The sequence below is a fragment of the Ambystoma mexicanum genome, chromosome 3p, assembly GCF_040938575.1.
Source record: "Ambystoma mexicanum isolate Mex_15411 chromosome 3p, UKY_AmexF1_1, whole genome shotgun sequence".
Classification (NCBI taxonomy): domain Eukaryota; kingdom Metazoa; phylum Chordata; class Amphibia; order Caudata; family Ambystomatidae; genus Ambystoma; species Ambystoma mexicanum.
Window position 1 is genome coordinate 619,712,440 of NC_090925.1, and position 27,605 is coordinate 619,740,044.

Sequence of the window (27,605 nt, forward strand, 5' to 3'; positions counted from 1 at the left end):
TGGGCTCTGGCACTTTTTTTTAACAAATTAAGCACTGACCCAAGTAAAATGCCTATACCAACTACAAATTGTCTCACCCAAAAATACCAATTTTACAATGCATCCAGAAAACAGTCTTTGTGTTCAACTCTGATGCCAAGTTTGCCTTGGTCAGGCGCACTGTGAAGCGAGTTCCTCCTTCACCCCCAGATGGCGTATGCCAATTTCACACCGCTCCAAGAAAATACCCATGCCAGATATACATTTCCAGCAGACCAAGACCATGGTAGCATTAACAGTGGCATGACAATTTTACTGCAGTTACATTCAAATTTTACTGCAGTTACATTCACATTGTCGTCGTAGATTCTATACTGTACCAAAGAGTGCCTCCAGAAAATGACGACCAACCTTTAACAGTGCCCTGTCCATCTTTCTAAAGCTAATCACATGGTAAGGCTGGTTACCGCATTGTTCCTAAAAACGAAATCCATGGCCCAATATGATTTTGAGATTGGTCCATGCCACTTCTACATTGCCACCAGAAGATTGCCTTATGCCACCAACAAATTGTCTTAGGTTTTTGCTTCTTCCAATTTCTTCATTGCCATAGAACATTGCCTCATGCCAGTTTCACCGGTGACACCAGTTTTGCCAGAGTTAAGCACAGTGCTAGCTTCTTCATTGCCTTCAGAGAAGTGCCATACTAGGTTTGTAGACCATGACCATGCCATTTTCAGCAGTGCCAGGCCAATGTGGCACAAGTATAATGCCATGTTAGTGGACACCTACAAAATAGCTATGCTAATGTCAGCCCACCACTAGAAAAAGAATTGTCGGTTTCACGTCATCCCAGGTTTGCCAGAATGAAGCACACAGTCAGGATGGGTTTCAGAATTCACCCTCCCACCCCGAAAAGATGGCCCCATGCTACATTCAGGTTAATGCCCACATTTCTCAAGGTGCAGCAAAAGTGGCTTGGTAGCACCCCCAGGCAGACGAGAGGGCAAACAAAGGAGGTGGAAGGGGAGGACCTGCGAACAGAAGACCTTTCAAGAACAGTCAAGTGTCCATAAGAGGCGGGAAGGGGGAAGTGCAGGTGGAATGACAATACAGTACAGCAATAGGTGTGATAAACCAAAACATATATTGGAATAGGGAGGGACCAACAGAAAGGTATGAGTGTTGAGGCCCAGATAACTGGTATCTACAGGCTTCAGGAGAAGAAGCAAGGTACTGTGGCGAAGCAGGGGAGCGTGGTAAGAAATGTTGGCCTTGATAGCTGCCACTTGCAGAGTGCTGGGACCAGCGCAGGTCCTAAGAAGCTTAAAAAGTAAGGGGGCAATTGAACGCTTCCACCCAAATGGGCCAGCCACCCCTACGGACTAAAGCAGCTGGAGAACCTACCTGTGGTTACTCGTGCGGTGCAAGGGCCTCGGCCACAGCCCTTCTCTTTTTTGATTCCCTGACCCAGGATTCCCCCCCCACCCCCCTTAGCTAGAAATGCAAGCACTTCGGCCTACATTGGAAAATGCATCAATCGGCTTTCCCCCCAATTCGCCTGAACCCCTCTGCCTCAGTGCTCCTCTTTAGTCAGGATCTCCACCACTTCAACAAAGAAACTTGCCACGTTTTTTGCATGGCCTGTGCCCGACTCTACTCCAGCCTCCCACAAAACCTCCGGATTTCCATATAACAATAAGGATCTGGTAAAGCCTGACCACGCAGTCTTTGCTTCAGAGCAGAAAATCACTAACCCGTGTGTTGCTCACCTTGCAGTACTCGTCAATAGGTACCAGCCGGCGGACGGCCACGTCCCGGATGTGGCTTCTTCGAAACAGGATTTTTCCTGCAATAGTAAAGAAGGAAACAGTGAAGGCTGGATGAAAAGCAGGGAGAACAAGCAAGACAGCAGAAAGCAGGAAGACCCACAAACAAAGCAGGCACAGGTAGACTGGCATATGTAACCATCGAGAGTTCAGGACCAGCATCGACTTTAGGATTATCTTTAGAGCCAATTCATAGCAACACCCGATGAGTGAATGAGGAGCATCTGCTTATAATTAACCACTGTGCACAGTACCAAACACAATGCAACTTTAACAAATAAATTAGTTATTTCCAAAAAACACTCTACACCATTCCACATAGGTCTTTTTCTCGCTGTACTCCAAACAAGGAAGTACCTTTTGTTTTCTTGAATTGTTTTTTCAAGAGCCGTGTTCCTATAGTTGGGAAGAGGATTTAAGCTGCTGAATTTAGTTCTGGTTTGCTTGTGCTCATAGTTTAGATTTTTTCAAAGCACGAGTAAAGTTCGCACTGGTTTGGGGATCCACAACGGAGGCCATATCCGTGCAATAGATGGGGTTCCAGCACCAATTCCTTTTTTCTTCGGAAAGGGAACCAATTTACCCACCGCTGTAATATCTTTGATATTCATTGTATGTACCACTGTAACTAAGGAGCTTACCTACCTCTGTAACAGCAAAGCGACGCCCACGGGCTGTTGTGCACTATACAAATAAATAAAGCCCTCGATAAGTGGAACGGAAACTTTTAGACCAAGCAGGCTCTTTCACCCGGTGGCTATTTGCCTGCAACCACCCAAGATCTCTGGCAACTGCTAGACTGGGAAGCCTTACATGGAGCATGGTATTACATTTTCCATGCAACTATTTTCTCAGCACGATTAAATACATACTGTGCATGTGACTCCTTGCAAATCAAGTCGGGCGAGGAAACGTAGGGTAATATTTTAGGATCTGAATGACTGAACTCTTCGAGAACGTTTAGGAGACCCGGCCAAAGCTTGTAAAAGTTGTGATGTATGGCAGGGTTTAAAAGAGTTCTCAAAATATTGCGGCTACTAAAGCAACCTATTGTGACCCTGAATAATAAAGGAAGGTTGTTTTAATATGAAACTTGACCGTGTTAAGCAGTCCCAGTGCTGGCAAATAAGGGAACCAATGCAAAACAAAATGTTTAGATTTAATCTCAACCTCTCTGGGCAAGACTCCAGACCATCGTTCTTCGACTGCCAACCCATTACAGAAGAAGAGGAAAGAGCAAATGCAAATCAGGCTTGGTCCTATCCCAAAAGGGGTAGTCCAGCCTGAACTGCTTGGTCGCATCCCTTCTGCAAGAGACCACAAGCATCCCCAAACATGTTGTTTCGGCCTTGTTGGGTCTCATCAATGAGGAGCAGCTTGGCAGCAGGCATGGGACCCACGTCTTGGCATCCCTGTCCCACTCGTGGGGACTAAAGCAAAACAAAAAGTGTGATGTTGGAAGGTTTAGAATTAATCTCAACAAGGGCTTCAGATTAATTTGAAAACTTCCACACATCTCTTTTGTGGTTTTAGTTTGTCTCCCTATGTGAGAGGGTATGCCCAGACGTGGGTCCCTTGCTCGCTGTGCCATAGGAACCCAAGCTGCACCCCACAGAGGAGAACCAACAAGGCCAAACATGCCTGGGGTTGCTTGTGCTTCTGTGCAGAGGGAACCTGGCATAGCAGTTTGGGCAGGGCTGCTACCATTGGTTGCAGTACCAGACTGGTTTGCATATGGCTGGAGCCCTTTTGCAATGGCACAGGCGGGCTAAAAAACGGTGGTCTGGAAGGTTGCCCAGAGCAATGCCAGTGGTTCTGATTAATTAGAAACCTTCCACCAATCATTTTTTTGGTTTTAAATAAAGGAACCGGAGCACTGAGGCAGGGAGCAATTCAGCGATTTGCTCAAGATCACAAAATGTTACAGGGGAAAAGTGAAATTTTTTTTGGGGTTCCACAATTAATGACTTCACTTCCCATACTGATGTATCTACCTGCGGAATCTCCAAAAGAACCCAAAACATGTCATGAGACTGTGCTTAAACGCAGATCAAGGGGATTAGACTATTCAAAACACCTCCACCCACCAAGCTGCAAACCTGGTTAATGGAAAATTGCTACACTGGTGGAAGCATAGAACTCACCCGACTGAGTGCCTGCAAGGCTGCTCCTCAATAAGCCAACACTAGATCTCATCTCCAAGGCAAACCTCCAACATGGTGAGAATAATCAGCTGGTAAGAGGGGTCAGTGGATTAATGATGCAAGATGCAAAGATGTGCATGCAATCGGGAGGTTGCAGGTTTGAATCCCAGCTAAGAGGACTTGGCGCATCATCTTTCTGAGTGCCGTTAATGGAGCCACGGAAACCTCTATGTGATCCAAGTGCATATTCAGTTTGTGATGTGCACTTCTACAAATGGGCAGTATTACTACATTGTTCTTCAATCTCTTATCGCCCAAAAGCAGCCAACAAACCTGCCTCAAGCAGGGAGGTCTTTGAACTCTGGTTCAGTGAAGGTCGTATAGGCTGGATCGGAGGAATGGATTTTTGGGAGGTGGGGGATAGAGTTGGATGTCGAAGGAACAACCACGGTGATACTGCAGGACTTGGTGGCTTGGACCTCGGGACAGTAACAAAAAGTTCAAGTAATTATCCAGAGTATGTGATCCCGCAAAATCATTCTCTCTGCACTTCACCAGGCAATGTTTGGAGCACCACCCGCATTGTCAATACTTTGAACCAAACCAGATCAGGTGCATCTCTAAATGTATACAAGGGATACTAGCTATGAAGATGGCTCAGTCGTAGAATGCCCCTGCTGCAGAAAACCATTTGCAACATGTGGGCTAGAGGTTTAACCCTGGTGGGGAATCGCTCGGGCATATAACTATGCAGAGGACAACTGTCGTTCAAGGTACACAACAGTGAGTCCAACGACAACATCACACACTGCCTGTATCCAGACTTGGATGGCGTCAAACAAGATTGGCTTTAATCTGGTTTCAAAGCTGTGGCATCAACAGACTGATGTGTGTTCACATTTCATCCTTATTGGAGTATTAAACACACAATGGGTTTATGGTTTGATTGCGCCCAACGGGGTGGAAATTAGTTTTAAACAACTTGGTTATCCTTCCTTTAAGGTTCCTGGACCTCACTCAGCCCCCCCTCCCATTGATCAGGTTCCCATTCAAGGCAGAAACCAGTCACAGCCCATTGTATTTATAGTGTTCAGCACTTCTTTCTTGACCTTAACTTTGTCTTCTTCGCTCCTTGCCGGCGGCTGTCAGTATTGTCCATCTGGACCCTCCTACCAAGTACCCCCACTTTGCACCTTTAGGTCTTCCGACAGCATCAGGCAATTACCAACAGGGTAATCCGATTGACAGATTTCAAGCTGCTCCTCTTGCATTTAAAGAGCAAATTATAATGGCAGACCTTGAAGATCTGAATATTTTTAGCAGTAGATTGAACCACAGAGAGCTCCCTTAATTAGAGAGACCCTTTGACCTACAACAGACAGGAAGATGGGCGGGACTTAGTATTGCATGTTTTCACCACTTTACCTTTTCTGTTGAAGAGCACTCTGGTTATGACCTCACGCATACAGGAGATTGTTGGTGGGTACCCAGGCTTGGTTCATTAAAGGTAGGCTTAGCCTACACCAGAGGTCTTCAAACTGTGGGGCTCGAGACCCCAGCCTGAAATGTAAAGAAAATTAAAAAAAAAATGTACACAAAAAAGAATGGAGGAAATGGCCATGGGTGGCTCACAGGGTTGGACTGAAGCTTAAAACTGTCAATCGCACCAATTAAAAAGTGGCCCACAGTTGCAAATGACAATTAATTCCTTTAGTGACAGACTATTTGAATAGTACCGAAGGGGGGTGTTTTTTGTTAAAATTTAAGCAAATTGTGATATTTAAGTTTACTTATACAGCAACAATGGTCAAAACTAATAGCTGCATAGTGAAGTAACTCAAAATACCCCACATTGGCTAGAAAAGTGGCCCATTTTGACCCAGGAAACTGGTCCACACTAGCATTTTCTGGTTCTAGTTCGGGCAATGCCCAATAGGTCAATCTGAGCCTGGTTTCTCATCCATAATGGGCGAGGGGGCATCGACCCAGAGGCCCCCTCACCCATTATGGAGGAGCCATCCGAGTGAAACACTGAGCACTCCCTCAGCTGCTTTTTCCAGCTGAGGAGGTTCTCATGACTGGCTGAACTGTCAAAAGGAAACAGTGATTCCCTTTGACAGTTCAGTTCCCCAGCCACACATGCTCACTGAGCCATGCAAGGCTGGTAGTGTTTTGCTTCGCCAGCCTTGCATAGCTCATTGGAAATTCTGGCTGGGCGACTGCATGCCTGTATGCGTGAGGGGAAGCTCCTGCGCCTCCTTGCACATACGGAGAGGGCAGCCTGGAGCGGGATTTTCAGCACCCATGCAGAGGCCCCTGCATGCATGTGCAGTAACCAAGAAACTCTTGCTTCCCGATTCCTGTTCATGATGCAGGAGCTGGAGCACTGGGGAGGAAACTTCATGACCAGGGCAGAAGGTAAGTGTATGTTCTTTTATTTTCTATTTAAAGATGTATGGATGAGTGTATGCTTGGTGTTATGAGCGGATGATGGGTGCTCGTGTGAATGAGTGTGATTGCTATGAGTGTGTGAGTGTTTTGGCCCATTGAGCTGATTTTGGCGAGTGAGGGGTGGGGGTATGAGGGAGGAGGTTGTACAAGAAAGGCATTTAAAAAATGCCTTTGTTGCACTATTCCCCCCCCTACCCCCCCCCCCCCCAACCACCTGCCAAAATCCGCTTTCCTTCCGAGGTGCGGCGGAGCCCAGGGATGGTAATTTTTACTGGACATCTGTCATACATGTCCAGTAAAAAAATTTTTTTAAAAAAAAATCATGCATCATGCCTTCCCTCTGGGCCCCCAGCAGCGCCAATTGCAAACTTTTTGGCTTTTTACACAATTTTTGTTTAAATAATGGGTTAAAAGGTTGCATTTTAGAGCATACTTTAAAGATAATTCCTGCGGGGCGTCGTGAGGACCACGGAACCTCCCTTGAGTGGTTCAGGCGCCCTTGCTACGCTCGGTCACAATGGCATATATGGGGTCAAATATTTATGCCCCTCCACTTTAAAAATTCACCAGCCGCCACGGACCCTGGGACATTGGTGGGAAGAGCCCAAGGTCTGTGGGAGATGGGGAGAGCCAAGGGACTGGGTAGGAGTGGAATGAGGGAGCCCAGAGACTGATGGGAGCAGGTGGGGTAGTCCAGGTACTATACTGGGAGAAGGGTGCAGTGAAGGCGCACAATAGTTCATAGCCATTTGGACTTACTGTCCATATGACATTCTGGGGGGGCCCGGCCCATCCACATTTTACTTGGGGCGGGGGGCCCAGGCCTAAAACGTTTAAAGACCACTGGCCTACACCAATCACTGCGGCCCATTTGGCTTTAAAAAAGTGGGCAGAGCGCCCTCTTTTGGAAGATCTGAAGACTTTGTAAGGAGTAACAAGGAGGACTCATTTGGACCTCGGCTGAAGGTACAGTTTGCCTTCCAGCCTCTGCCAGTGAAGGAAATCCAGGATTTCCAAAGAGGACGCAAGATCCCTCCCCTAAGCATCTCCCAGGAAACGCTGAATCCAAAGGACCCTCCAGCAGCACCAAAGCCGGTACTGAGTCAGCACACCGCGTGCCCTGCTAGGAAGCTTGCTTGTAGCACCTAGGTGGGAAGTGCCAGAGAGTCTCTGAACCAAACCAAGAACAACACTGTTGCCTGCAACACTCTCCTCAGGTTTGGGGCATCCACCTTAAAGGACGACAAGCCCAGTGAAGAAGCTAGGAGGTGTGCATCAACAAGCATCAACCAGCGTCCACCTTAAAGGACATTTTCGAGCCAGTCCAGCTCCTTGAGATGCAACAGACTGCACTGCTGACTGTTGTCCCTCCGCAGTCTCCAACGTCATCCGAGATGCTTCGGCCAGTGCTTCAGACCCGCCAACCAGCACAGAGAACGATTCCTGACCCCACGCTGCCATGTAGGCCAGCCTGCAGCCATCCGTCCAGCCTCGCTGAACTGTCTACCGCCCGATACCCACAGCTGTCTCCCATCTTGAATTCTGTCGCAGGAGCTGCAAAGCACCCAGAAACTGACTAAACCCTGTCAAGCACCAAGAATTTCTACAAGCACAAGGTACATTGTGGTTCTGTCACCCTGGTCTTTCTCCAAAGACCCCTAGTGACATTTTACTACCCATTGCTCCCTTTGTGTTGAAACCAGGTATCCTTGAACTATTGCGATTAATTACTCCCTCCCATCAGTTTCAAGAATGAAAGGGTTGCAATCTGGATGCCGTCTGTCCTCTGCATTCCTTTACAGGATGGGTTTTATTTTGTAGTGTGCTATAACTGTTATAATAATAATAAAGTAGATAATGTTATACAACCTTGACTGGACAGTCCCTTTTATCATTGGGTAATAATTGTATTTTAGCTGTGTTGCAACTAACTAAACTAATCACGACCTTGTGGAGATGTCTGCTGTTCTGTCCACGTTACCAAAATTGGACAAGGAGGTTAAAAATTTGCTTGCATTTACAATCTGTTTGGATCCCTTCTGGTGTACTAGAGGTATGGGGGCTGATTGATGGTTTAGAAACTGATAATTCATCCCTGGACCACTGGTGGCCCGGAAGTTGATTTGTCACACCGGCAATCTAATCACCATCCGCCACAGTTTTACCAATCCTGCTTAATGCCAGGACCTCCTCCCTCGAATTGGCCGATAATACAAAGGACGACATTTTTATTAAGGGATTGATGCTTCAATACATATATTTAAATCGGGCCTTTAAATAGTAGGGCTGCGACCAGGAGCAGCCTACTGGCCGCACATTCTTCTGCCTTCAAGCTGGGGTATAGGAGAGACAGTCGCCAAATTGCCTTCCTGGACAGTTTGCCAGTGCTTCCCATTACGCCAATGCATATTGTTAGCACGCCAAATGGTGTCATTTAAAATGAAAAAATCAATTCCGCAAAAAAGAAAAGACTCCTTCCTTGGCCAAATCCTTTCGGAGGATATCGTTACTAAATAAATTCAAGTTCCTGGGCCGCGGAGGAGCAGAGGTTTCAGATGCTCTGTATCCCACGATTCCAGGATTAACAGGGAGTGGGGGAGCAAGCATTAGGAGTGCAGGGAGGATATGCAGTTATGAACAGTCCTACAAGTCGCAACGCTCTGGAAATGGATTATGCATTGGTGATCTGCAGCTGGCAAAATAACGGTGTTCCTAATGCATATGCAAACCTCCGTTCCTTAAAGCGTCGTGCCAAGGGCCAACTTGGAGTGGGGGTTCTCTTAGGAGTCATCTCAGCAAGTAAATAAGGAACATGTAAGAAGTGGGACGCAGCCCCGTTTCTTGGCCCAGGCGGAGCAGGTGATGGCCCGGAGTGCAGAGCTAAATAGCTAAGGAGGAGGGCGGAGTAAGGGGCCCACCCAGAAAGCTGCTCCTGGGCTTGTCGGAAAGCCTGCTGTGCCGTTTGGTGCTCCTCTGCGATATGCTGCTGACTGCTCTCTTCCGACTTGTAGATGGCTGATGCATTAGGGATATGTAAACAAAGGAATGCATATTCCAAACGCAGCATGTGAGATGCTCTGGAGTCACTTACCTGTGCCCCTCATTCTTTATGCTGACAGCCTTTGAAGTGGGGCAATTTAAAAGTGATGGCTCACAAGCCATTGTCTTTACACAGTATGTGCTTAAAATATCAGTTTTAAGAAATGAACAAGGGACATTTTTACTTACCAGGCCAGCACAAGCATCAGTCAGCTGACCAAACCTAGGCATTCTTCAAAGAGAATTAACATGCCACACAGAAATGTTTTAAACTATTCTCTTGATTTTCACATCCGACGCATTTTTTAAAATATTACTTTTTAGTTACATATGGCGCATCCCTGGGAAGGTTAACTCCAATTCTCTTGCTTAAGTATTCTAGTGGCTGCTTTGGGACATGGGCTAAATCCATCAGCTTAGCATCAACGGGCTTTTAATTTTCTAAACAAGCCAACCACTGCCTAGCGCGCATACCAGATGGCATCTCAATGTGACTTGGCACCTTAATTAGGAAAGGGGAGTTCATGGTGTGTCACCATGCAGGCAGTGGTCCATGGCAAATCAATGCAGCGATATGTTTACAGCAATGATTTGTGCGCTGCACAAGTCACCACCCTGTTGGTTAATGGCGGCTATGTGGTGCACCCTTATGTAACAGAACATATATCTGTTTTTGGCTGATGTGCCCAATGTCCATACAATAGCACACTGGCATGTTTTGTATATGTGGCTCTGACGAGCATGCCATACTGTACCCACATTTAAACACATAAAGCAATCAAAGAAGTTGCCTCAAATTGTACATCCACTAGGCCAAATGCCCTTCCTACACAGCCACACAATGGTTTTCACTAGGTGTAGGCCAGCACTAATAAGAGATGGTACTGCCAGGTCATTAGATAAAGCATGGGCCTGCTCTTTTTGCCGAAATAACCAGAGGCCTGTGTAAGAGTGAGGTAGTGGCTGAGGAACTGTGGTGCCTTTAGCATGCATTAGAAGCCGGTTTTGTTTGTAAGCTTAATCAGCTTATTACTGGTCAGGCTAAAGTTTGTAAGAGGTACAGTCCTTTCTGTGTAGCCTTTCTGTGCATTGTTTATTGGGTCTCTCCAGTGCGGTATCCTATCCTGTCTGTAGATATTTATTTATTTGCATTTTTAAAGCACTCACACAGCCAGGGGCATCAAGGCGCTGTTACAGGAATATGTCTTAGTTGCGTATTTATAACGCTCTTAATACCGAGAGGTTTCTAAGCGCGGATCCGGGTATCGAACCTGTGTTGCGTCGTGTCCTCGTGTTGCCAAGGTGAGCATGTTACCGCTGAGCTATCCTCCTGAGACAGATATAATTCCCTAAAGAGGTTTATGTATTGGGGTTGGGCATGCTCACACCGAGAATCAGCACGCCCTCTAAATTTCTTCAGAAACAAGAAGCAAAAGAGCCCTTGTACCCCATTTGAGTGGCTGGTATTGCAGCCATTTTATACTCCCATCCAAAAACTTATGCTGTCAAAATTAGCATGCGTGGGTCATGGTTACAAACATTCTAATGTCAGGGTGAGTATTGTGAACCGTGATGTGAGCACCATGCCATGCATTGGTTATGAATTTAGACATTCACACATACAATCATGTTATCACAAACTTGTTTATAAGTTAAAGTCCTGAAATGCTCTGTGATTTAATGCAAAGCTTACAGGAATCCTCATCGGTGCCATTTGTCACCTTTTCCACTCACAGGTATTTTGAAAGAGTACAATAAGAGTGTACCATACGGTCCATCTTGGAATGATAACCTTCCATCTGAATATAATTCATACGGTTAGTCTAGTATTGCCCCTTGCGAAATACAAGTGAGGTGGTATGAACAGAACACCTGCAACACAGTGGGCCCTCAGACCCCGGTAGGCTGGTCACACTATAGTGTGCCAGTACGGACAGTTTGAATCTGCATTCAGGCAAGGCCTTCCCCAAGAGCAGGTGACAGAAAAATCATTTACTTGGGCAGCAACAGCTGTGTTTGCACATAAGATTTCTTCTGTAAAGTACTTGAATTACAATGTAATGAAACCTGCTTCATTTATATAGCAATTCCTTATTCATATTGAGGAGGGGTTTTGTAGCATGACAGCGGTGTAGTTTTGGAGTGACGTGTGCCAGTCAGGGGGACGGGAAGGTATGCATTCTGATGCTTTGCCCTGGGCAGCAAGTTGCCTAGAAACTGCCCTGGTGGCAAGTCTGCTCCAAACGCAGATTCACTGATGCACCAACAGTGATGGAGACGGGTCACATCGCCTGTAGAGCATTCCTCGGTTCTTGGACTACGGGTTACATTGGGACAAACTAGCAGCGCTCCCTTTATATATGCGCACCGTAGTGCACAACGTGGCAGCTGTGTGTGCACGACACAAATCGCTATGGGACCCAAAAGGATGCAGCAGGAAGAGATAGCAGTGGGAAATAGTGGGCTGAGGGTCCGATGGCACTTCACCTCACAGCTCTTCAGCCCGGCCCACGAGGAACACTGCTACCCAGGGCTTCAGTGGACTTCTTCCATCTAGTTTTCGGTCTGTTCTGTTCCTTCCAGCCAAACCATAGGACTAAGTTGACAGGTTGTCTTTCTGTGGCGTTAACACCGATCTGGCAGGCTGGATCAGGTGTGAAGGCCATATAGCACCCCAATGTGGCAAACCGGGGTGCTACTTTTTTTTTTTTACAAAAATGTAACCAAATGTTTTTTTTAAAGTATTTTCCTTCCTATAATGGGACGTGCGCTGCATCCCGTTGTATGAAGGCAAATCCTTTACCAACATGGCCGCCATGGAAAGTGAAGGCAGGGGTCTTCCCTTTCCATGGCGGCCGTTCTGTGCAGAGAGGAAGGTGCAGCGGCAAGTTCCGCCGCAGCTGCATTAACGTAAGACGAGGGTCAAAATAAAACAGGGACGGGGAAGATGGCAGCGGGGGATCCAGTCGTCAGGCAGCTTGGAATGTGGCCTTACACAAGCGGTTCAAGCCTGCATTCCTAGAAACCTGATTGGCTGGCTCCCCCGCCCAGGTGCTAATGTCAGATCTGCCACTTAAAGGTCTTGGTCACCACAACAACAAGAGGTGGTGAGGGCATAATGCCCACAAACTGCACGATCTGCTGTATGGGTGTGGCGGGTGCAGTCTTAACTGCTCCCCTCTAAAGTGTTGACCCAACCAAGGTCTCCTCCATGACCTAAATTGCAGAACAGCCAGAGCAAGGAACTAGTGGAGGCCTTCGGTAAGCTCATCTTGACAGCTTTGCGACATCAGTTCTGATCAGTAGTCCCCCACAGGCTCTCCTGAATATTTTGGTGGGTTTTGCAAATTAAGGAGGTCTGGGGTGGGGTTTCAGTGAGGGGGGGGATTTTGGCTGCACCATTGTGCCTAACCCGGGAGAACAGGGGGGGGGCGGGGCAAGATCTAGGGGGCGACAGACCATTTGGTAAGTACCACAGGTAAAGAACAGTTGTCGCTCTCCTGGGACATTCAAAAAGGTGGTCATTTGGTGATGTGGCCAATAGGAAAGTGAAACAAAGGAGTCCCTTAAGAGACCAAGCCTATGATAGGGCCCGAAAGCAAAGTGTAGTATCGCATATCAGCGCAAAGCAGCAAAATCTAAGGTCCAATTTTGGCACTCAAACATGAATTTGAGCCTTAAACTCTGGGTGCCCCAGAACTTTGGCTGGCTTACTGGTGTTGCAGTTATGATTATGTTTCCAGATGTCCTGCAATAGTCTTGTCGCTGGCGAGCTCCAGAGTGTCTGCTTACCTCATTGGGGCCAGGCTGTTCTGTTCCAGGCAGGCTATCACATGCCTGTACAATTCCTGTGGAGCAACGGCCATGGCATCAGGCACCGGGCCGCTGCTCAATGCCTCCTCCTCCCTTCCATGAGCCAGAAACCCTCAAGGGATACCACTAGCAGGGCAGTCGGCCGATGCAAATGTCCCCCGCAACTGCCATTTGCCTCTCACGGTCTCACAGTGCTCCCGAGGAAAATAGTCCTCGAGTTTCAAAATTGCCAAGTTGCATTTTGAAACTTGGTTGCATTTTGAAACTCAAGCTTTTGGGATTCTGTTCCATTGTCCCCCAATTTGCATTTAAAGTATGTGGGGGACACACCCGCAACCCCTGAAGCCCATAAGGCCAGACTAGTGAAGCAGGAGACACCCCCGCTCAGCTAGTTCGTCAATTTGGGATTCATCATTTTCTAATATGCTGAATGCGCAGAAAACGTGCATTCAGCATTCCTTTTTGTTGTTTTGGGGCAATACCGTCTATGGGCTATAAAGTGACTTTGGGGCAGCTTCAGAGCTGTGTGGGGCAGCTGACCTTTGCACTCAGGATAATCCCCATTGGGAGGACTTTCTCACAAGCAACTGCGGGTGCCATGTTGGTGATAACCAAGGATAACTAAGGCACATCACCACACAAGGTTGTCTAAAGAGTTGAAATAGGACCTGGTGTGGGCAGAGGTGGCCTTCCAGCTCGGCAGACAGCTGGTTGATCAAGAACAACCTTTTTGGAGCTTTTTCCAATAGTGGTGACGTTTTTTCCAATAGTGGTGGAATTAACGATATTGCAGAGGAATTGAAAGGCATGGATGTGATGTTCTGGTCAGACAGCAGGTCAGTGGTCTGCTCCATTAATAGCCAAACAACCGCTTGCCCAGTGGTACCAAGGTTGTTGAAGAAATTGGTGCTGTTGTGTCTGTGGGAATGTACGGTTTCAGGTGAAACACGCACCTGGCATTTATAACAATGCTGCTGATGCGTTGTCCTATTTCAAACTAGAGTTACAGCTGTGCCTACTGAGTGTGGACCCGGCGACTATGTCCTTTCCCGGATACTCTGGGGGGTTTGGTGCCCAGATTTGGCCTCACTGAGGTTTCAGTGTCAAGGAAGACAAAGAAGGCTTAAGAAAAATCCTTCAGCGTTTTCAGGGAATTCTATGGGGCTCAATGCCAGATTGATACATTTCACAGGGACACTATGATTAAAGGTCTGTGTCTGCAACAGGCAGAGAGGGTCTCTGAGGGGGGCGAGGGTTGGCCAGAACAAAGATGGCCACCATTCGTTTTTTTGCAGGCTAGGTCCCCCACCCTTCGGTGATTTTGCAATAAAGAAGGCGCCGACTGGCTGGAGGACGTGGGTGGTTTCCCAGGGGGGAAAACAGGCACCCCTGGACCCTGAAAAAGTGGTCTCGATCCAGGGTGTTAGGAGGAATACGTAGGGAGGAGCGGCAGGTATTGTTCAGGGCAGCATTCGCTACTGCTTTCTTTGGCGCCTTTAGGATAGAGGAACTGGTGGGTTCTTCCACAACCGATCGGACAGGGGGCGGGGGCTTTGCCCAGGGGAGACCTCTCCATCAAGGGGGATTGTGTGGCGCACTTGAGGTGTTCAAAAACTGATCAGGAGGGTAAGGGTTCCACTAACAGTTCCTGGCATGATGAATATCTGCCCAGTGAGGCTGTTGAGAGCATTCTTTGGTACATAGAGGTGAGGCGGCGGCCTGCTACTATTTCTGCATAAGGATGGCTCATGCCCATCTAGGTTTCCGTTAAGGAAGACCTTTCAGAGATCGTTGGAAGGTGCAGGGCTCGGGGGTTGGGGGGGTGGTAGGGTTAGGGTGCACTCCACATTCCTTTCGAATTGGGGCAGTCACCACGGCCGCAGGGTATGGGTGCGAGGAAAGGCAGATCAAAGTCCTGCGCCTACAAAAGGGTATATTAAGCCACATCTATGTTAATGATACGGCAGTGGCAAGAGGAGGAAGGATAAAGGGGTAGATGGGAGCAGAAACTAGTGTATTATTGTTATGGACCCCTCCATCCCCCTGGCTGTTTGTACCAAGATGTCTCCAACATACTTTCTTTAGGTCGTTCCATGCAGGACAAAAATGACAAGGCCAGTGGTATGGGTCGTGGGTCACTCGTTCATGCTGAGAATGGAGCAGAGGGTCCGGAAGTCCCAGGGTCGTCATCAGTCAGGCTTCGACATACACTGGATTGGATTGGTTCTGGGGGTTTGCAGGTGTGCCAGGTGCACTCGCTGGTGCAGTCTCAGAAAAGAAAGAAGGGGTTGCTGAACCCTGAGTTGATGATTTTACACATGGGAGGGTTCGGTGGTTGGTGGGATGACGGCGCAGTTGGGAAGAAAGGACCTGATAGAATGCCTATTGTCTCTCTTCTCTTGGTTTGGACATTTCTGCCATGGGGCTTTGCTCGCTTGGTCTTAGATCATTCCAAGGTTGGAACGAAAGCCAGGTACAGGTCTGGCTCGCCAATTGAACATTTTCGGCTTGGAAGTTGAACAATGAACTCACTCGGCTGGCGGCATGCCACAGGCACCTGTGGATTGTGAAAAATAGCCCATTGAGGGGCCATAGGACAGGTCATCAAGACGGGGTACACTTATCCCAACTAAGTACCAAACTATTGCTCTAGGCCAGAATAGGAAAATTGGTACAGTAGAGGGGTGTCATGGACCGGGGGGGGGCGGTCTGCGCCCCTGTGTAAGGTGGGTGAGGACCATGGGGACACATGGGCTGGAATAATGCTGAGAGGAGGGCACAGGGTGTCCCCCCCCCATTGTAATGGGTATACAGCCATCAGAGTGACGGAGGGGCTGCCTCCAGGTATTGCCCCTCACCCCCAGAGAAGGTCATGGTGGGTAGGGGACAGGCCCTCACCACCATGTGCCACCCCGGGGTGCTGGAGCCATGGTTAGCCTGGCCAACTTGTCAGTATAAAGATGTTCAAAAGCGTTATTATTGAACGGTGTTATTTCTAGGAATGTCACATTTTAGTTTGTTAATTATGTTTTGAGGTGTAATATGAGGCTGGAATGGCATTCAAAAAGCTACATCATAAAAGCTTTAGGACTATAGAGTAGCTCTATATATAATCGTACAATTTAGGTATTTTGCAGCACAAAGTTATTTGCCACCTGGCTTACTTATGGCAACTTATTCTAAACTCACTTTCATGGTGCCACCCAGTATCAGAAACTGATGATGCTCCCTGCAATGACCTTTTCTGTAAAGTCACTTCTGTTGGTGCAATCCATATGCAAATTAGGTTTACTGAGCTCTAATATGTTATGTTCTGCTGTTATTTGGCATTTATATAGCGTCTTATGCATCATTGGTATAATCTCAAAGCGCTGGTAGGTTGAACGCCCCCAGGAACCGTAGTTCAAGTCAGTAGAGAGAGTCATAGGGTGCGTGGGTGCACCCGATGTGTGCAACCGGTGTGGCAGTTGCATGATAGCTGCTTCTTAGCAGTAGATGTGGTGGTGGGGCAGTCAGGTCTATGTGTTCAATACTGGAGGATGGACACCCAGATTGATTTCTGGCTGCGCTACGCCTGAGGAGACGCATAAGCTAGCAGTGTGTGCTAGCTGTGTTTAATTAGGATGATGAGGTGTATGTGGCGGGTGTTAGTATGAGAACAGCTATACTGAATGTGTCATAGTATCGCTGTGTTCTAGTTGAGTGGTGGTGTATAGGAGAGAGTAAGTGTGGTAGTGTGATATGGTGGTTATCAGTAAAGCGCTTGAGATCGAGTACTCCATCTGTGCCATATATTCTATCCGTTTTATTTACTCCGTCTGTTCATTCCACTTCGTCTGTTCATCCATTTCGTCTGTTACATCTATTTAATCTAATAGTCCATTCTATCCCTTTCATCCACTCGACCCATCATCCATATGGTCCATTTCATCCATTCCGTAGACCCATTTCGTCCTTCTCATCCATTCTATCCTTCCTATTTATTCGATCCGCTCTATGTGTTCCACCCGCTCCGTCCGTTCCACCCGCTCCATCCGTTGCCAAAAACTCCATCCGTTGCCAAAAACTCCATCCGTTCCGTCCCATCTACTGTATCCGTTTCATCGATGAGTTCACCACATCTGTAATAGTCCTGTAGTTTTATTTATTTGTTGTGTATGTGTTAAAATGCCATCTGCCACTAAGGTTACCAACAAAGTTCATTGGGCAGGAGCGAATGACACAGTATGGAAATATTGCACTGCATTGGTGCAGGGGTGTGGGGGGGATGTAGCAGGTCTTTTTTCGTAGCTCGACCCCCCCCCACTCATGCGATGAAGGATAATCCCAATATCGGTCGCCCCGTTTCGGCGAAACACAGGGGAATGTTCATATGTGTCCAGGGTTTCCTATTTTTTTGTTGCTAGTTTTAATCCCTTATTTTGGGGGGTGGGGGGGCTATTTTAAGTAGTTGAGTTGATCGCAGACACTTACATGCTGCATTATCTCCCAAGGGTGGGGAACAGTGCTTGGTCATGGTAATGGCATTAGCCATTACTAGAAGCCTACACCTTATATCTTGATCTGTAGACTGCATGGTTTCATTCTTTACATACACTAGGTCATGTTATATGCCATTTACCGTTGCTTTCAACTGAACACATGCACCTCAATAGGAGCACCCACAGTGGCCCTGCTTGGCTGGTTGTTATAGAAGTGTGAATCCCTAGAAATAATACGATGCCAGTGTAAGAGCTACCCACACACGGCTTGGGATAACTGGGTCCTCGGCGCAACAAACTGGCCTATGCCAAGACTAGTGTTCCAAGAGACGCACACAGATCCCCAGGTGATGGGCTACTGTGCGCCTATGTAAACTGGACAAACATACTCGTCTTTAGCACTTATGCGGTTAAGACACAGTGAACACAGATTAAACCCCAAAAGAAGCACACTGGGAGTTTCCAGTGTACACAGGACAAGCGAATTGTTCCTTCTCCGGGGCCTCTCATAGGGCGGTCCACACGCAGCACCTCCTGTGCAGGGGTTCAGCGACGTGTGTGGATATTTCCGGCTGGCCCACGCATAAATCGTCTGCTGCTGTGCCTATAGGCTTTCCTTCCGGTCTGCTGTTTATTTTCCATTCTCCTTTCAAGGCATGGCTTAGCGGGTGGACTTCCTGGCTCTTCCCACTTGCGGTTCTCTCCTTTCCCTTTGAAGCCTTCAAGAATGCCTCCGAGACTGGATGCACTGGGCGTCCTTATTCCCAGCATGCTTCAGGCCAGAGCGGGGAAAACTGACGCTCTCGCCTCACACTCGACGCATTGCTCTAAATAGCAGGCAAGGTGCCGCTTTGATAACGTTGCTAAGTTCATTCTTACAGGGGACATTACTTGGGGGATACCACCAGTGACGTAGGTTGGGGTGGGGGAGGCTGTGACGGAAGCAGAGGGGGACGGGCAGATTTTTCTCAATCCCCACCCAAAATGTAAATTTGCTATTAGAGGTTAAACACGAGCCCCAGGAAAATAACCCTTGCGAGGAGCGTGCCATTTCCTATAATACTGCAAGCACAATTTCATACTTGCCAACCCTACTGATTTAGGCGGTAGGATACCGCTTTTTAAGCATTCCTACCGCCTACCGATTTAGTGGCTACAAATACCGTTTTTTTCTACATTTTTGCAACTTTAAGATTCCTACAGATGTTTGGTCACAGAATGTTGGCATGTATGCAATTTAAACGGTGCACACTTTTAAACCAAACAAACACCAGAGTTATATATTTTCTGCAGGTTACTATACTAACAAGTAATTTCACAGGCACCCTGACTGGGTTAAAGTGGTCTTGTGGTTAAGTGACTGGACACTGGTCCTGGCGTCGTCGGTTCGAAGCCTCCTCAGTAATGTACAGGTCAAGTACACTGGAATACGAGAGTGCAAATGGATTTCGAGGATCTGGGGAGACTTTTGCAGGATCCCAGATCCGGGAAAACTACAGCTCGATGACCAGCACTGGGGACGACTGGATAACCCTACATATGAAAGAGGGCAACCATGCCTAATAGATGGGCAAATGGTGCACTGTGCAATGGGCACGTTGTTCCACTTGGCAGCCCTCTGCAAACCGTAACCGCAATCTAGCAGCAAGGCTGTGGACTAGGGTGGCCAACTGTCCCGTATTTTGCAGGATTGTCCCGTAATTGGGGGCTCTGTTTTTCCGCAGTTTGCAGAGTGGCTGTGCGTGACACAGGTTGTCCGAACTTGCTTTTTTCCCTGAAGTGTGACTCTCGGGAGATAGCAAGTCGGACAACCTGCGTCCAGCACAGCCACTCTGCAAAAAGAAGTGGCCGTCTACACACCATGGCGCTGCCACCTGCTGCTTTCTTTCTCTGGGTGGCTCCACAGCCCTGGCACCTATTGAGACTGCAGGTCAAGCTGCTACTGCTCTGACAACTGTCTTCATTCAAATGCTAATGCTTTGTTCCTGGGGTCGTGATGGGCATGTTTCCAGTTAAAAAACGCGACCATCACCTCCCAAGGACAAACCATTTGCATTGCAATTAAGCCAGGTATTAAGAGCCATTAACAAATTAAAATTACAAATGGGGCGTGCCAAACGCAAATTACGCTTTGACGTCATCACCCCCTTGTGGGCAAGTGTCCCCTAAAAGGATATCAAAAAGTTGGCCACCCTACTGTGAACAGCCAAACCTCCAGATTTTAAACCAGCTTTAATTGGGGTGTGGCATTTTCGGAACACTTTATTGGGTAGAACGCAGGTACGGGTGGATTGACGGCTCCTCGCCAACACCATGGCCCCTTTTGCAAGTTTGGAACAAATCATAACACCAGGAGTTATTCATATAGCACAAACCACCTAATAACTTTTGAAGTATTGACCAAACATTATTCGGATCAATTCCGCATACAAGATTAGGAGGTGAAATTCTTCCTGACAATGCTTGTCATGTAATGTCAGCAAAAGGTTGGAGGTAAAATAAATACATTAAAAGAAACGCAGCTGAACTCACCACTACCAGCATAAAATGGATGCCTATCCCTTGAGCCTAAAGGACAAACCGTGGGTGAGATAAGGCCCCACAAGATACCATGCGGGTGGACGCTGTCCGACCAATTGCTTGAGAGGTCAGATGCTGTCTGCTTGTGTGTTTAAGAAATAAAAAATAAATAAATAAAAAATAACTGCCCGAAAATTGCTGGCCGGGTTTCGAACTCGGGATGGCAATCAAACCCTGGCCTCCTGCCTCTGAAACCAGACACTACGGTATTCTTTGATTGCAGAACAGAACATTTTTCTATATGGAGATATTTTGTTACAGTTCAGGTTTAAACGGCGGGTCAAGGTAATATGAAAATCTGTTGCCTTGGCAAATGTTTTTTGGGGTGTGTGTGTGTTTTATTTTTGCTTCAATAGTGAAAAGCAAGCCTTAATTAAATGTGCATATTTCACGTTGATGTTCCACTTCCCCAGAGTCCCCTCCCTGCTACGTTACCCAATTCGTTGGAGTTTTTAAGCTATCAAAGAGTCAAATGTAGGTTTAAGTCAGTAAGTGGGTAGGGCATGTTTGAAGAGTGCCGCACCTGCTCTCCTCTCAAAGTAGAACTGCTTTGGGAATTTTACGCAAGACTTGCTTTTTCAAACTTTCCCTGGGTAGTTGTCATGCCCAGTTTTAACAATGCTCAATATTTGGTTTTTATGTGGAGGGTATGGTTATCTCGTTTGATTGGTTATGAAGCGAACAAGACCTCTACATTTAAAGGGCAGTTTTGAAATTGGTCCAGACATCCACTTACAAAATCGTACTTCAAAACGTGGAGAACCCCTGTTGAAGGGTGAGCCGATGGTCAAACTCTAAAGCAAGACAGTCTACCAACAATTTGGCAGCAGCTATCAGCAGAATAGTAGGATTGAACTTCAGTAGCATGGGGGGGGGGGGGGGCAGACACACAGGGTCAGATTACAGAAACTTTGTGCAAGTGCACGTTTGCACGGTGTTAGCACTAGGCAGAATTTGGCCCATTTCTAGCAACCCTGGGATACTTAAAACAAACAAAAAACTTTGCACCATGACAGGTGCAGTTTGGCATGGTCTAAGCACCAGTTTTTTTTGCCCTATGTCGTAAAAGACCCTTTCAAAGTAAAGTGTGCCCTAGTGCTAATACCATTTCGTTTTAGCTCTAGGGCAAATTGTACCCTGGTGCAATAAAAGCATTGAAAATGTATCTCACTCGTCATAGTGCAAAGGTTAATTTCTTCAATTTGGGGGGCCGGGCGGGGTCCCTCTCCAGGCCCTCCCTTGTTAGTTACTGCCCCTGCCCCAAACCCCTCAACACCCTTGTTTTTACACCTTACCAAACTATTCCCTAAAGTACCATTAAGTAATTACTGTTGGCAAAAGAACACGATATTGTGGGAGAGCATCACATCAGGCAGACTGGCCAACCCACACAAAGACATTTCCTAGATGGCAGTCCAGACTGCCAGCGAGGCGAGAGGCTTCAACTGCTACAAGATCTACCAGAGTGCACACATCAGATGATAGTGTGACATCTCTTATGGGACAACACTTGGCTACAGAGCTGGGGAGCCCGATTCCCCCTGGCACCACAAGAATCGGTATTGCAGAGCCAGACAGTGTTGCATGGTTTCCTTCCAGGGACCCAAGCCCGCTAGAGAGTCCTGTGCTGCTATAAAGGAGAGCACCTCTTTCCAGGAGCCACCTCATGGAGAAGAACACCAGCCTCCCAAGATACTACTACATCAGACAGTGACGAAGACGAGGGAGTATATATTTTTATGATCTTTTCCTTTCACAAGCAAAGGGTCTAAAGAATACATCATGTACGCTTCTAGTCTTGACTCTTGAGACCGATTATTAGAAGGGGAACTTTGAAAAGGCACGATCTAGCACAGCTTAAATGAACGTTGAGAAACATCTGTCACTCCAATGGGATTCCAGTGCCGCCATCCTTTTAATTTCTGAAGAGCACATCTTCTCTCTTCAAAAAAAACCTATTGGAACCTGGGGCATACAGCCCAATTCCAGGACAGTCCTGGCAAACCTGACATCGAGACACCCCTAAAGAATTTTAAAGCTCGGATCTCCAGTAACATCCAGGAGTCTGAGAAATAAATACAGTAAAAAGCATAATTATTGTAAAAGATGAAAATGGGAGTGTCTTCACTCACGATTAGAGTGTTCTACCACATCGCCAGTCCATCAGTCGCATCTCTCTACTTCCTCTACATTAAACCAGGGCGAATAGCTCAAGGGCACTGTCTTGGAAGCAAGGTTTGAATCCTGGCCCCACACTTGGAGACTGGTCTCCAGTATTAAGTGCGTAATAAAAGATTAACCACTTTCTTTGACTCTCCCCTTGTTCACCTATAGCCTCAATTCTCTTACCCCTCTATTGTTCCTTCCTTTGCCCCCCACATTGACATGTCCCCTTGGTCACCTCATTACTCAGTTGAACCATCAAGGTCTCCATACGGCATGGGTGTTGCAAATTACGTCGTTTGTGTGCACCTCAATAATACTTGTGTCAAGGGTCCCATCTCAGCCCTGCAGCGACTTGAATAGACAAACAGCAGCTGCCAGAGCAGAAAAAGCTCTGAAGAGAGGGACCTAAACAACGCCCTTGTTACACCCATCCAGATTCCAGCCGGTCAGCAGAGAAACAAAAGATGTACATTCCTCATAGCCCCCTCTCCATCGTTGATGTATTGCAGGTGTGAGACGTTATTCACTCAGCCAGACATTCAGACCATACCCAGATGTTACAGAAGAGACTAGCCTGCAATCTATAGAGCAAGTCGACTGGCTGCAGTTACAAGAAGCAGATGACATCATGCCTGACCTCATGACATATCGCAGTTAGACACAAAGTGTAAGCTTATGACTCACATACCTAGACAACCAACATGCACATATACTCTCCTGCGAAGCATGAAACCGCAAGATGCACAAGAATACATATATACAGATTGCTGACGGTTAATGCATTTAACCTGAACACCCATGCAAATCACAATGGAAGCCACAGATACATTGGAGGGACCGGGAGAAGCGTTGAGAGTTCGAGATGCAGGGAGATCAAACAGGCCTATCCAGGCTGACAGGGCTAGCTTACAGTGCAATCAATGTGCACAGATAGCAAAGGACACAGAGAAGGGAAGTTTCCAGATAAACAGAGGGACAAAGCACTTGCAAGAACACCAAGCTAAAATCCACATAATTACAGGCCGTAAGGCTCCATTTTGTGGTCCCTACTCATGTGACTGGCATCTGCCAGATAGTGCCTATTCCTTCAGCTAGATAGGGATGCTATTCCCATGGAGCTGAAGGTAAAGGGATACACATGTGCAAAAGAGGTAAAGGGGCTCTCTAGCTGTTAGTCCAATTACCAGCAAAAGGATACTCTGCCCCCAACAAAATCCCCACTGCAGGAATGGAAGACAACCATAGGGCAACATTTACTATCTTCATTATCCAACAAAATATGATGGGGATCACACTAGAATAGCATAGCATTTCCAGAGCGCTCGTCCTCCAAACGCGTGTCGCACTATTTTAATCATGAGTGACATCACAAATACAAGTTGCATCCCCATAACCTATCAGGGATGCTGATTGGTCAGTTTAGGGAAACTATATATGCAATGTATTGGTGTTGGTATGATTATAGGCTCACCATATCTGGTGGCTACTTATAGGACCACCTCTACCTACAACAAATACAAAGTTGCAGGAAAGTAAGGAAGCTATTGGCTCCTGCAACATTATATGTCGTAACGTGAAAGGTAACTGAAGATTGGATAGAACAGGTCTTCCCAGCCTTGGAACCTTGGACAGCTACCAGGCTGGGTAGCCCCAAGGTGATGGAAACCAATACGGAGATGCTGTGTGTTCCATCATGTTGCCATCTCTGTTCACCTAAGCCTGAGAGAGTACATTAAGCTGTTAACCTTTGAGCAACACTTGTATCTTTCAACCTCTACTTCGATGGGAACAGCTTCGCCCCATCTACCTTGAGCGAATAGGCATTGCCCTGTTCTCCCTGGTCATGTGTAGAAACCACAAAATGGGAGTCTGCTGCTTGTAATTTTGAGGATTTTAGCCATATTCCTTTTAGGTGTCTGGTTGCCTTGGTGAACTTGGAAACCTTCCAACGCTGCTCAACCTTGGATAGGTTGTGCACCATGTCTGTGCTGGACACTCAGTCTGCCTTTAGCTGAATCAGGCTGTAAATTCGCTCATGTATTCTAAGTCCGTATCGCCTTCCTCATTTACTCCAGTGTATAGTTTCCATCCTTGTTCTTATGGCTTGCCATGTTAGTTGCAAATAAGCATTCTGGTTTCTGCGAAGGAGGATATATATCTCTCCATCATCTATCTGCTTGAGTCATAAGCATTTGTTTCATGTCCATCTGCGATAATCTAATGCATGTTCGTGTAGCTTCATGCGTGGATGCCCACGTCCTTCTTGCACCTACATCGTGTTGTCAGTGATGACATCATTAACTTTGAGTTCTAGTCATACTACCTGTTCGATTGATAACTCCACCTCCTCCATATCGTCAGTTGGGTATGGTTTGAATGGCTGTCTAAGAGTAGCGTTTCTCACATCTGCGATAGAGATGATGGCGATAAAGGGCCTAGAAGTGATGTGCATCTGTCATTTCTTTGTCTTCGAGCTGCAAGTTGGGTAGGGGTCACAAGGGCCACACTTGGACCTTTGTCTTCAAATATAACAGGTTCAAAGACAAAATGTTCTGTCTCACTGCCTAGGAGATTGGAGAAGGTAACTTAATGGGAACATGCAGCACCTTCAGAGTCGTTCCCATTACCTTGAGTGTTGCACTCAACCTGGCGTCTGTCAAAGGCTGAGATGACCCTGTCTGTCCAATCCCTGTTCACCTGGTCTGATGAACTTCTACTATGTTGCAGTAGCCAACCAGTTTCCACTAACTTGTACCACTACATTTGATACTTTGAGCGGTGGTCTCAGGAGGGGCCACCAGATATGGTTTGTCCAATAAATGTACTAACCCAGTATTTGATCTATATGTATTTTGCCTCACTAACCATTCCCTCTCCCAATTAGGTTTTTGGGATGTAACTTCACTTTAGCAACGTCCTTGGCTAACAAAACCGGCTGACAACTGCCTAGACAGCATGTGAAGACAGTTAACATGTTCATGCTGAAATCCCTGCCATTTGACAGTTTATCTCCGTCTTATGGGTGGACCTTCCGTTCTTAGGGCAGGGGATTTCCAAGGCCCAGTTCCTCTTGCGTGTAACTGTTGGGGAGCGGGAACCATCGTCCCAGGCCCCCCAAAGAGGCACCGGATGAGGCAAAGGCATACGAGTGTAATAGGTGCTTGGGGAGGTTATAGGGGGCAGTAAGCCGGGCCGAGAACAGAGATAACTGTTCATGCGGGGTCGGGTTGCAGCATAGCCAGAAGTGAGAAAGACCAAATACAGAGATTCATAAACCTGTCATTGTTTCATACTATTAGCACTTGTGTTCCAGAAGGAATGCGCCCCGAAAGGACACGAGGGGGCTGAGAGCTCCTTGTGAAACGTTATCCCACGAGAAGGAGGGCACCAGCCTCTGACCTTCACCAGTCCAAACCCCAAGTTATAGTGCCCAGATACACCCATCCCAAGACCCCAGCATTCCAGTGTACCAGCCAGCCCCAGGCAACCAACCATAAAACTGTAAGATGGTCAAGCTATCAGGAAGATCACAACAGAAAGGCGGGTACAATACATCCTGGATCCCTGTGATTTATGCTGCGAGGTGCCAGGGGGGGGGCTCGTGGGGGCGAGTGAGTTACAATCCTAAAACTAGGAAGGGAAGATTTTCGAAGGCACTGATGCGTCTCGGATTGAGCTGGGATTTGTAAATTACAGTGACCTCGAAAGTATCCTCTGCACCCATCTCTGCAGTACCAGGTGCACATTAGGTGACAGATAGGGAATGCAATGATTTGTGTTGGTAATTGCCAAATAGGAGCTTTTCGCCTGATGACATACAAAGAAGAACCCCACGCGGAGGAAGACTAGCAGGAGAAGCTGGGACCAATGGCCTGGCATTCCTTATGGAGCAGGCGATATATGTATAGGGTTGCACTATGTAATCTACGTCACTCTTTATGATGCTGTGTGCCTTTATAACTAGTTGCTTATGCGGTTTCGTCAGTGCCCTTTGTGTTAGAGTTTTTTGCTGGCATGTATTTTTCTTGGGTGTGATTAAACCTTGTCCTCCTTGCAAAAGAGGTCTTGGGCGTTTTTCCCTATTGGGTTGTATTTTTCTACGTGTGTGCGTTGGAGGTCTGCCAGACATAACCCCAGGAGGCTGTTAGTCCCCTGACTGCCATTACATCTCCTTTTAGCGAGCAGTGACCAGACTGAGCAAATATCTGCCATTTGTTAATTAAGCAGGGTCAACAGCCCTCCAGAGGAGCATCATGTAAGTCTTATGTAATAAATACATAGCCCCCCAAAAAAATAAATAGGGGGCAACACATTAGTAGGAGTCTGCCTCTTGTTGCTACCTAAACTGCTGTTGATGTGGTCAAGCAAAACAAAAGGAACGGGGGCTGGAAGGTTTGGAATCAATCAATCATGGGCACAGCTCTGGGGAACGCCTCAGGACATTGTTATTCGGCCTGTCAGAAAGGGGAAAGACCATATGCAGATTCAAATTGATTGGCCACACCCAAAAAAACAAAAAGGGGTAGCGCAGCCTGAACGGCTTGGACACATCCCTTCTGCGCACGATCACAAGCAAGCCCTAACATGATGCGCCCAATCCTGATTTTCATATGGTCCTTGCCATTCAGCAATGATATGATATGGCACTTATAATGCGCCTATAAGTGTTTCAAAGCACAACGAGGCAAGGAAGGGGGAACAGAGGGAAGACAGACAATCGTACTAGGTCCGGTGACATTGAGATTGTGCAAGGGGATGCAGGAGAGGGTAGGAGGCAGTGCAATACATAGGATCAACAGTAAAATAAATAAAATAAAAACAGTAGGGAAACGTGCGGCCAGCTAGTGGCAAGTGCAGGGGTAAGTGCAGACATCAAGTATCAAGAGCTGGTAGGGACTGTAGGGATACAGAAACATTTCCCCATCACCCCCACCAAGTGCAGGAGTTTCCCGGGAGGCAGTGCAGGCGTGCAGCTGGCGGGGGGAGGGTTAGATTATGGTCCGATCTGATGAGGGCTTAGAAGAAAAAAAAAACAAGAAAAATATAGTTTTAGGACATTTCTGGGCATGAAGAAAGTATGTGTTACAACAAAAATACTCATGTCTTTAAAATTAAAAAGGCAC

At 47.1% G+C, this 27,605-nt stretch overlaps 1 protein-coding gene across 3 annotated transcripts in view; it reads right to left on the minus strand.

Moving 5' to 3' along the window:
* The window catches only part of SH3PXD2B (SH3 and PX domains 2B), a 495,732-nt gene that overhangs the window by 131,296 nt on the left and 336,831 nt on the right, over window positions 1-27,605 (minus strand). For all 3 annotated transcript variants that reach the window (XM_069651378.1, XM_069651379.1, XM_069651380.1), the window contains exon 4: window positions 1,752-1,828. In XM_069651378.1, coding sequence (XP_069507479.1) covers window positions 1,752-1,828 — 77 coding nt within the window. The remainder of the gene's footprint in view (window positions 1-1,751; window positions 1,829-27,605) is intronic.